Here is a 12500-nt window from a genome sequence, read left to right as displayed (position 1 = left end):
ATACACACACACACACATACAGTACATAAACTACACAATACACACACACACATACAGTACATAAACTACACAATACACACACACACATACAGTACATGAACTAAACAACACACACACACACACACATACAGTACATGAACTAAACAACACACACACACACACACACACACACACACACACACACACACACACACACACACACACACACAGTACACATGAACTAAACAACACACACACACACACACACACACACAGTACATGAACTAAACAACACACACACACACACACAGTACATGAACTAAACAACACACACACAGTACATGAACTAAACAACACACACACACAGTACATGAACTAAACAACACACACACACAGTACATGACTAAATGAACACTACAACACACACACACACAGTACATGAACTATGAAACTAAACAACACACACACACAGTACATGAACTAAACAACACACACACAGTACATAACTACAACTAAACACACACACACACACACACACACACACACAGTACACTATGAACTAAACAACACACACACACACAGTATATAAACTAAACAACACACACACACACACACATACAGTACATGAACTAAACAACACACACACACACACACAGTTTATAAACTAAACAATACACACACACACACAGTATATAAACTAAACACACACACACACACACACACACACAGTATATAAACTAAACAACACACACACACACACACACACACACACACACACACACAGTATATAAACTAAACACACACACACACAGTATATAAACTAAACAACACACACACACACACACACACACACACACATACACAGTACATGAACTAAACAACACACACACACACACAGTTTATAAACTAAACAATACACACACACAATTCTGTTTTTGCTGTTTGTTCTTTTTTTTTCAAATCCATGTTTTCAACAGAGTCAGGAAAAGACTTTATAAATCTGTTTCTAGTCTGTTCATGTGATCACAAACAAAACTCATCAAATACAGCTAAAAAAACTGTGTGATCTGCTAAACCCCAGACAAAACCCCTCGCTCTCTCTCTCCCCTCCTCTCTCCCCTCTGTGTTTCCTCTCTCTCTCTCTCTCTCTCTCTCTCATTCTCTCTGTCTTTCTCTCTCTTTCTCTCTTGGACTAAACCAGGATTTTGTGTGAAGGATCCGGAGCCACTGGGACCAGATCTGAACCAGTTTAACACGGTCTAAGTCCATCTCCAGGACTCTGTGTGGGCGAGATAACGGGATCATCCAGGACTAAATGAGGACTAATCCAGGACTAAACAGGAACTAAACCAGGACTAAACGGGAACTAAACCAGGACTAAACGGGAACTAAACCAGGACTAAGTAAGGACTAAACCAGGACTAAACGGGAACTAAACCAGGACAAAATAAGGACTAAACCAGGACTAAACCAAGACTCCACTAGGACTGAACTAGAACTCAAACAGGACTAAACCAGGAACAGTGTTTATTCTATGTTTACCACAAAAAGTGAAATTTGTTTGTTAAAGGGACACGCTGGAGGGACTATGTCTCTGGGCTGGCCTGGGAACACCTCGGGGTCCCCCTGGAGGAGCTGGAGGACGTGTCCAGCTGTGTTTTAGTTAGAATGATCAGCAGAACTACAGAGAGCCCCCATCACACCTCATTTTACATTTCACAGTATAAGAACCAATTTTGACTTGAACTCCACAGCTGTAAAGTCGTCTGCATGTGACAGTGTTTTAACAGAACATTTGTGCTGAAGTGTGGTCATGTCTGAGTCTAAACTACTTTGCTCCACACAACTCGACTCTTTCTCCACATTTGCAGATTTCTTTGGTTTGGTTTGGGTTGTTTGGGAGGAGCAGGTTGCATCAGCGCGTCTGAATCAGCTCATCTCGTTTTCATACGCTCAGAAACATGATGCAACCGCAGCAAAAATTTACAAGAACCAGGCTCTCCACACGGGGCCTCCAACCAGCACCTCCAGACTCCAGACTCACAGAAGTTAAAGAGGGGCTATTCACCTCTGGGGTCTGAACTGTAACACAACATATGTACAGCATCATGTTACTTTTTATTGTTTTTAAAATTATAAACACAACACATGTCACATCAGGAAAATAGACTTTTTTCACAACATTAATGCTTTTCTGTGTGTAAATGTGTGTGTAAATGTGTGTGTCAATGTGTGTGTCAATGTGTGTGTCAATGTGTGTCAATGTCTGTATAAATGTGTGTGTCAATGTGTGTATAAATGTTTGTGTAAATGTGTGTGTCAATGTGTGTGTAAATGTGTGTGTCAATGTGTGTGTAAATGTGTGTAAATGTGTGTAAATGTGTGTGTAAATGTGTGTGTCAATGTGTGTGTAAATGTGTGTCAATGTGTGTGTCAATGTGTGTGTAAATATGTGTGTGTAAATGTGTGTCAATGTGTGTGTAAATGTGTGTGTAAATGTGTGTGTAAATGTGTGTGTAAGTGTGTGTGTAAATGTGTGTGTAAATGTGTGTGTAAATGTGTGTGTAAATGTGTGTGTAAATGTGTGTGTAAATGTGTGTGTAAATGTGTGTGTCAATGTGTGTGTAAATGTGTGTAAATGTGTGTGTAAATGTGTGTGTAAATGTGTGTGTAAATGTGTGTCAATGTGTGTGTAAATGTGTGTGTAAATGTGTGTGTAAATGTGTGTGTAAATGTGTGTGTAAATGTTGTGTGTAAAATGTGTGTGTCAATGTGTGTGTAAATGTGTGTGTAAATGTGTGTGTAATGTGTGTGTAAATGTGTGTGTAAATGTGTGTGTAAATGTGTGTGTAAATGTGTGTGTAAATGTGTGTGTAAATGTGTGTGTAAATGTGTGTGTAAATGTGTGTGTACATGTGTGTCATATTCTCCAGCAGCTTCATAAATCTGCTCCATCACCAAATCTTCAACCAACAAACTCCACAAAGATTAAACATTCTTCATGAACAATTGATCCACAAATATCAAGAGAAGAAAGAACAAAACTTAAAGGAGAAAAATGACGACACATTAGTCACACACTGAATAAAACTAATGTTATGCTCATAAAACAGAAGGAACTTGTTCACTCAGACTCATTCTACAATTAAAATTAAACATTTATTTCATGATGTAGATGTCAGCACAGATTGGTTTGTGCAGTTCAAATGTTACAGATGTTCACAGATCACATGTCTAACATTCAAACTGCACAAATCTCTGTGTTTATGCAAACATCTACATCATGAAATCAGTTTTTAATTTACTTCTTAAAGCTCCCATCTCATGCAACATAACTCTTTTCACATTGTATCTTCTGCACATAAACAAGCACAGTTTGGGTTTTGGAACATCCATTACACAATAGTTCTGAAATCTTCCTGATTTCTTGGAGACAGTCACAGACCAGGAACTATGAAAGTCCAACTATTGCTCCTCCCCCCCCCGTCCTGAGAAAGCACAGGCTCCGCCCTCCAAACGTGACGTAGGCGACGAGTGAGCCGCCCTTCCTCCTTCCATCTCAGGGAGGGAGGGGGAGACAGGCGTGACCCTGATAGAGGCAGGAATAAACTTTTATTCATCATGGAGATCTGTGTTGGACCCGGAATTGGACGAGGACTTTGAGGAGCACGAAGCTCAAGCACCGCGTCCACATCAGCTGAACATTACTGATTGGTAAAGTATTAATAAACACTAGTAGATCAACTTATTATATCGTGTCACTGCAGTGTAGAACAATGAGCTTATGCTGTCGCTTTTGTTTAGGTGTTCATGTGGGAATAGTCAGACGATGTGGGGTGGAGGTGGTGGAGGTGGTGGAGGTGGTGGAGTGGGGGAGGGGGGCAGGTGCGAAGCTCTTTCTGCTACATCAAACGTGTCATAGGTGTATCTGCTGCGTCACTGTTGTAGTAACTTTAGTTTGTTGTCACGTGGCAGGGTGGCAGAAATACACTGCAATTTGTTTTAAAAAAAACACCAAATCAATCTAAAAACCACTTTGGCGACAAATCCAAGGCCCACACATCACTCTGAGAAGGTAGAAAGATCTGAAAAGCTGATTTTGCATGAGATGGGCTCTTTAATGAAGGCAAAGCAAGTTTATTTGTAGAGCACAATTCAAACACAAAGTAATTCAAAGTGCTTTACAGAATAAAAAATACATTAAAATCACAACAAAAACAAATCAAAACATAAATAATCATCATCAAATTAAAAAAAGACATTAAATGAGAGAGAAGAGCTCAGAATGAAAATCTTTCAGTCAGATGCAGCTGAACAGAACTGTTCTGAGTCTGGATTTAAACAGAGTCAGTAGAATCTGTCTCACATGTTCACAAAGACATGAATGTGAAACTGTGACTCTCCGTGTTTAGTCGTGACTCTGGGCTCCAGCAGGAGGTCTGCCCCTGAGCTCCTCACAGTGCAGATGTTCATGTGGCACTAACATGTGAAGCATTGGTGCTCGGCCATGGAGAGACTTGTTCAAGCAGAGCGAGGAGAAAATTCTGTTTGTCGACTGGACAAAAGTTAGTTTGGTTGAAGACTTTTGTCCAGTCGACAAACTGAAATTTCTCCTCGCCATGGATTTTACCTGGACAACTGAGGGATTCTTCACACATTTCTTGTAAAAGCAGAGCTGCTTTAAAGTCTCTGAGCCACAGGGGGCAGTGCAGAGACGTGAGCACAGGACACATGTGCTCGCACTTCTTATGAATGACATGTTTTTGATGAGGGACCAGTGTTCAACAAATCAATGATTTATTACTTCCGTTATTCATGATCAGAACATGAGTTGAGTTTGTTGTGTGACAAATGTGGCTCGTTGTTTCCTTTAAGTTTTGTTCTTTCTTCTCTTGATATTTGTGGATCAATTGTTCATGAAGAATGTTTAATCTTTGTGGAGTTTGTTGGTTGAAGATTTGGTGATGGAGCAGATTTATGAAGCTGCTGGAGAATATGACACACATTTACACACACATTTACACACACATTTACACACACATTTACACACACATTTACACACACATTTTACACACACATGTACACACACATTTACACACATACACACACATGTACACACACATTTTACACACACATGTACACACACATTTACACACACATTTTACACACACATGTACACACACATTTTACACACACATGTACACACACATTTACACACACATTTTACACACACATGTACACACACACACACACATTTACACACACATTTACACACACATTTTACACACACATGTACACACACATTTACACACACATTTTACACACACATGTACACACACATTTTACACACACATGTACACACACATTTACACACACATTTTACACACACATGTACACACACATTTTACACACACATGTACACACACATTTATACACACACATGTACACACACATTTACACACACATTTTTACACACACATGTACACACACATTTACACACACATTTTACACACACATTTTACACACACATGTACACACACATTTACACACACATTTATACACACACATGTACACACACATTTACACACACATTTTACACACACATTTCACACACACATTTACACACACACACACATTTACACACACATTTACACACACATTTTACACACACATTTTACACACACATTTTACACACACATTTACACACACATTTACATAGAAAACCAATAGCTGGAAGTTCCACAAACTTACAGAGCAGCACTTCTGGCTGTTGTGAAAAAGGTCTGTTGTCGTGTGGGAGCATGGGTGATGCAGGCTTGTGGGCGGAGCCTTGTACAGAATCTTACTGCTAACCATAAAGAGTGTTTGAGTGTTTGAATAGAGATCACTTGTGTAATTGTGCATGGATGACTCTAAAACCTCTTCAGACATGTTTTTGGTGAGGGACTAGTGTTCTAACAAGGGGAAAAGCAAAAAAAAAAAAAAAATACAAGAAATAAAAATACAAGAAAAATCTATTTTGCATAATTCCCCCTCTCTAAAGGTACACTTTGTAACGTTTTGGTGTCGTGTCTGTCACCTGCTTGTCACTGCTCTGCCTGAAATGTTCCACAGCTCTACCTTACAGTCATTCAATTTCAGGTGGTTTTATAGCTCAAAAATACTTAGAAAAACAAGTATTCTGACTGTGAGCAGGGTCGCCTCTCCACAGATCTGACCTGTAACTTGGTCCGGTTTGGTCTCCAAAATGATAGAAAGGTTTAATACCATACTGTGAAACATTTCAGACAAAGTAATGTCTGTGGGAGTTGTAGTTTTTTTCTTAGGTTTTGTTGTAGTCCTCACCTCAGTTACAGTGTCTCCTTCTCAGTGTCTGTGGGAGTTGTAGTTTTTTGTGTGTTTTGTTGTAGTTTTACCTCAGTCACAGAGCTGAGCGCGGTCTCCTCCTCGGTGGCTCGGAGCTGCAGAGCGTGGATGTTGTGTCCGCTCTCGTAGTCCACATTCCGGGTCAGGGTGAGCGTTCCCGTCGCCTGGTTCACACTGAACAGGTTTCCAGGGTTCAGCAGCAGGACGTAGGAAAGGGGGCGGGACTGGAACGAGACAGCCTCCACCACGCCCACTCTGAGGAGGAAACGCAGAACCACACACTCAGTAAGTGTCTTGCTCAATGGCACACTGACAGTGCCCATTGATACTTTGCAGCTGATGTCATTAACAATCCCCGGAGGAGTGATGCTGATGTAAACTTATTGCTACTGTGTGCACTGTGTCACCATGGCAACTGCTGAGCATTCCACCATAAACATACATGTATACATACATGTACACATACTAGAGCCTAAACTCCTCCCCCACAGTCTAAACCCCTCCCCCACAGAGTAGACCAGTCTGGAGTAAACACACTGGTGTCACAGAATCTCTGTCCATTGTCTTATAAACATTTAAAGTCACTACACTGGGCTTTAGGATTAAACATAAGCAACACACCTCATTAAACTCCACAAACTCTATACAATGAAATGATTCAAATAGAAGCATCTGTGTCGTCACAGTCTCCCACGATCTACAGGTACAGTAGGTTTAGATCACAGGTGTCAAACATAAGGCCCGGGGGCCAGATCCGGCCCTCCAAGACCTTTAATGTGGCCCTTGGGTGATTTTTGACAAAAATATTTTAATTATATTTTCTATTAAAATATTGGTAATTTTCTGCGTGGCTGAGCATAGCAGTGTCTCCAGAGTCTCTGTACGTGGCCCCTCCCACCAGAGCAGCACAAATGAAGACTTGTTTCTTTCCAAACGCTCTTAAAGGACGATCGTTTTGACTGTTGACCGTGAAAAATCAGAAAAATGTCCAACATGAGAAAAGTGGAGCCGAGTGCAGGATTTTCCAAGAAAAATTGACTTATTCCTATTTGCATACAAGTTCATGTTAAAACACTGACTGTATCAAAAAGTGGACTAAGCGAGTGGATGTCAGCCATCGCGTTTAGCTCCACTCAAATGAAACTCTCCAGCTCTATGTTTGGAAATCTGACCGCGAGTATCATAGCAACCACAAGAGCCAATCATGACTGAGGTGGTTAAGTGTGTCCGTTGTTCTCACATGAAAGAGGGACGGGGGCTTAACTTAGAAACGAAACTCACTAGCTGTCAATCAAACCTGTTGCTAACGCTGGTGGGAGCGACCTCGGGGAATGAAGGCGTCTGATTGGTCTGTTATTTATGTTCATATCTTGATTTAGGGACAAAATAGAGAAATAAAAACACCAGGATTCTGTGTCGTGAGTTAATACAAACATTTAAGACTAAAATGAAGAGGCTCGAAGCAGCAGGTCCAGAGAAAAAAAGGACTCTTACTCCCGAGGCTCCTTTTTTTGGATTTCAGTTCTGCTTTTAACATCAGAATCCCACAGACATTGGTCAACAAAGTCAGTCTCCAGAGTTTAAGCAGGACACTGTGTAACTGGATTTTGTATTTCCTCACCAACAGGCCACAAACTGTAAAGATCCACAACATCACATCTTCCTTCATCTGCCTCAGGCTCACCCCAGGCCTGTGTTCTGAGTCCCCTTCTGTACACGCTGCTCACTTATGACTGTGCCACTCACTGTCCATCCAGTCATGTAGAGAAGTTGCTGATGACACAGCAGTGGTGGAGCTCAACATGAACAGGCGTTTCAGTCTAAGGCTTTCCTCAGGGGACCACTGAAACGCGTCGGGACTTTGTAAGCTGTCCATTAAGACATGCCGTAAACTAATAAAGACATTTTATTTTAACCAGTGAGTGCCTTGGGTTTTTTGCATCTTTGTACTGACTTCCCTTCCCAAAGAGCACCACTGAGTTGGATCTACTGTGTATTATCCTCTGGAGGTCCAGGAAGCGCTTCTTCTGAAACATTTTTTATGAACAGTGATGAGTCCAACTACAGAAGGGACGTCTGTCAGCCAGAGGCCTGGTGCAAAACAATCTGTTCTTCAATAAGAAGAAAACAAAGGGGATGATTGTGGATTTTTGCAGGGAACCCAATGCCACTTCTCCTCTGGAGATGAGTGGAGATACAGTGGAGATTTTCTCCTGCTTCAAATAGCTGAGAGTCCAAATCATGTGGTCTAACACCAGCTGCAGAGATTAGAAGGCTCACCAACACCTTGACATTTTTCGGTGCCTCAAAAAAGTTCTGATGGCCTTTTGTATGGTGGAGAGTCTCCTCACCTCCAACATGACTGTGTGGTTCAGCAGCAGCACCAGGGCAGAGAGGAACACTCTGCAGAGGAGGAAGAGCTGCTGAGCACATCTGTAGCTTTATCTACCCTGTATGGAAGACATTTACCTCAGTAGGTGCAGGACAAAAGGCCACAGCACATGGACTTTTTACAGCTCTCCCATCAGACAGAAGACAGCACCACCTACAGGCCAGGACCACCAGACTCCAGACAAGTTTTTACCCAGATGTCATTAGGCAGATCAATTCTGTCAGAAAGCCCGGACACGAATGCACCTTACAAGACAGCACGGACATGGAACACACTTGAGAGAATGGGAGAGGGCGGGGAATGTTTTTAAAGACTGTATACGATATTTTAAACTATTTATTCCTATTATTATTTATGCTGCTGTTAATCTGGACCAGAGTGCCGTGTTTTGTTTCTGTGTATTTTTTTTAAATATTGAAATGATTACATTTTGACTCTGATTCTGAAAGGGACGACAATATTCCAGTGTAAGTTAACTGAAGCCGGCGTCAGGAGGAGCCGGAAGAGCCGCCTGGAGCACTTCCTGTGTGGATAGCTCGTCAGCGATTCATACGGTCTGTGGCTCCAAATGAGGTTCATGGAGGCCGGCAGTTATAGGAGCGAATGTGCAGCAGAGTTCCATATTTGGAAATCTTACCACATGTATCATAACAACCAAAGAGCCAATCAGGAGTGAGGCTGTTGAAGGTAACGCCCCAAAGCCCCAGAGCCCAGGATCATGTAGAACAGGTTCACATAATAATAATAACAATAATAATAACAGACGTGTTTGTGTGTAGTGAATGTGCAGATGTTGTGGTGTGTCAGATGCCCTCCCAGATCGTTGTGGTGTAGTTGGAGACGTACAGCAGCATCAAGAAAAAATAAACAAAAACAAAAACTAAAAAAAAAAAAAAAAAACACTTTCCTGACACATGACTTTGACTGGACTTTTGGAGATTTGTGATGAAATGAAATGAATGAAATGATGAGTTTGTTGGAGTTTCTTCAGAAGCTGCACAGTCTGCAGACGAGTGAAAGAAGAGTGGAGAAGAAAGAGAACAATGGAAGCCCCACGGCAAAACAACACAACAGGAAGGAGAGAAGGAAGGAGGGTGACAGAAAGAGGGAGAGAGAGAGAGAGCGAAGAGAGAGAGAGGGAGAGAGAGAGGAGAGAGTGAAGGGAGAGAGAGGAAGAGAAAGAGGGAGCGAGAGAGGACAGAGAGAGAGAGAGCGCAAAGAGAGAGAGGAGGAGGGGGGTGAGAGGCAGAGAAGGAAGAGAGGATGAAGAGAGAAAGGAGGATGAGGAGGGGTGAGAGGAAGAGGAGGAAGAGGAGGAGGAGGGAGAGGAGGAAGAGGAGGAGGAGGGGTGTGAGGAAGAGGAGGAGGGGTGTGAGGAAGAGGAGGCAGATGTGCGTTGCCTCGGGGCAAAGACGAGGCTCAGAAGAAAATTCAAATATTTATTAAAATGAGCAGCAGCAACAACAGACGAGTAAACATGAGGAAGAACGCCAGAGGGACAGACCGGAACCAGACCAAGACCAAGACCAGGGACCAGACCAAGACCAAGACCAGAGACCAGGAACCAGAGACCAGGAACCAGACCAAGACCAGGGACCAGACCAAGACCAAGACCAGAGACCAGAGACCAGGAACCAGAGACCAGGAACCAGACCAAGACCAAGACCAGGGACCAGACCAAGACCAAGACCAGAGACCAGGAACCAGACCAAGACCAAGACCAGGAACTAGGGAACAGGGACCAGACCAGACGAGTAAACATGAGGAAGAGCACCAGAGGGACAGACCAGAACCAGACCAAGACCAGGGACCAGACCAGAAACCAAACCAGACAAAGACCAAGACCAGGAACCAGACCAAGACCAAAACCAGCAACCAGACCAAGACCAAGACCAAGACTAGGGACCAGACCAAGACCAGGGACCAGGGACTAGGGACCAGGGACCAGACCAGAAACCAAACCAGAGACCAGACCAGAGACCAAACCAGAGACCAGAGACCAGAGACCAGACCCCAGACCAGAGACCAGAGACCAGACCAGAGACCAAACCAGAGACCAGACCAGAGACCAGAGACCAGAGACCAAACCAGAGACCAGAGACCAGACCAGACGAATAAACATGAGGAAGAGCACCAGAGGGACAGACCAGAACTAGACCAATACCAGGGACCAGAGCAAAACCAGAGACCAGAGCAGAGACCAAACCAAAGACCAAAGACCAGGAACCAGAGACCAGACCAGAGACCAGAGACCAGACCAGAGACCAGACCAGAGACCAGACCAGAAAACTAAACAAGAACCAAGAACAGGGTGAGGTGAGGATGAGGAGCCAAGCAGCTAAACCAAAACCAGGGACTAGACCAAGGACTCGACAAGGACCAGAACTAAATCAGCACCAAGGACAGCGACATGTGGATATACACGAAACAGAATGAAGAATAATCCAGGACTAAACCAAGAACAAACCAGAACTAAGGACTAAAAAACAACTCAAAAAAAAATAGCATTAGTCCTAAAATCTAGATATACTCTTTGAAAGTCCAGGTCCAGTGTGGTTGAGTGGTGCTGAGTGTTAATGAGGCAGAGTGGAGCACAGACTCTGGCTCAGGACGTGACTCTGGTTCAGGCCAAATGAACGTTCTGTGCCAGGGTCAAAGTGACACCTCTGCTTTGATCACGTCTGGACATGTTAATTAAAGAGCAGAGATGGAGAGGTTCTGGGACCTTCTCCAGATCGGAATCAGGGTCCGAGCAAACTGACGCAATCTCTTCACAGAAAGGCCCACGCTGGGAATCAAACCCTCAACCGCGGTCAGATTGCAGATGCCTTGACCTGGTTTATGGTTCATGTCTCTGTAAGAACTGGACCTGTCCACATGAACATGTGGCACGAGAACTGTCGCCATAGCACATTTTGAACTGTGATATAAACACATCTAGAAGATAAATGATCAAAGTGAAACTAATTTATGACACTGACCCACAAACCCAAGAGCAAAACACACAAAATATTCTAAATCAGCAGAAAAGAACAGAATGAAATACTTATTTAGCATATCTACAGAGTCATACAAGTTATTAATTTAATCTTATTGTACAACCAAATAACCAGAACTGCAAAGAAGAAGTACGAACTATAAATACTGCTCCCCAAAAGACAGAGCTCCAGCGTCCATAGAACAAGAAGTCAGTTCAGTAATTATCATGGCAGGTCTCACTGGCACCGAGTTCAGAATCAATCAATCAAGTTCTTTTTGTTTTGTTTAAGTCAGAAATATATTGAGCCTCATTCATGAAACATTCTTATAAACAAATCTGTACTGAAGGTCTTCTCAAGAACATTTGTGGCATTCACTAAATGTTTCTTAACTGAAAATGTTCTTCTGGAAGAACAAATCCTATGAACAGTCAGGAGCATTCATAAGAAGAAAAAATCTACTGTTTTAAAATATTATTACTCTGATAATGTAACGATATATATATATATATATATATATATATATATATATATATATATATATATATATATATATATATATATATATATATGATTATTATAAACATATGACTGTGTGATCCAATAACATTTATGCAGAGTTTTCTAGAGTCTGTGTCTGTTGGATCTAACAGAGTTTCTCCAGGCTGCAGTTAAACTCTGTCTGTCCCAGCCCCAGTGTCTCCATATGAGCCTCTGTCACAGCCCTGAGTCTGATCAACACACTGGACTCAACACCAACATCACCCACATCACTCCCCACGACC

The 12500-nt window shown here is 42.4% G+C and overlaps 1 protein-coding gene across 1 annotated transcript in view; it reads right to left on the bottom strand.

The window, feature by feature from the left end:
• Nucleotides 1-12500, bottom strand: part of si:dkey-22o22.2 (neural-cadherin) — a 100523-nt gene that overhangs the window by 67102 nt on the left and 20921 nt on the right. The window contains exon 4 of the mRNA XM_055163334.1: nucleotides 6396-6600. Within this exon, the coding sequence (XP_055019309.1) occupies nucleotides 6396-6600 (205 nt within the window). The remainder of the gene's footprint in view (nucleotides 1-6395; nucleotides 6601-12500) is intronic.

The sequence above is a fragment of the Boleophthalmus pectinirostris genome, unplaced genomic scaffold (genome assembly GCF_026225935.1).
Source record: "Boleophthalmus pectinirostris isolate CB_2022bp ecotype Guang Dong unplaced genomic scaffold, ASM2622593v1 HiC_scaffold_6, whole genome shotgun sequence".
NCBI classification, from domain to species: Eukaryota; Metazoa; Chordata; class Actinopteri; order Gobiiformes; family Gobiidae; genus Boleophthalmus; species Boleophthalmus pectinirostris.
This window is presented reverse-complemented; position numbering and strand designations above follow the sequence as displayed.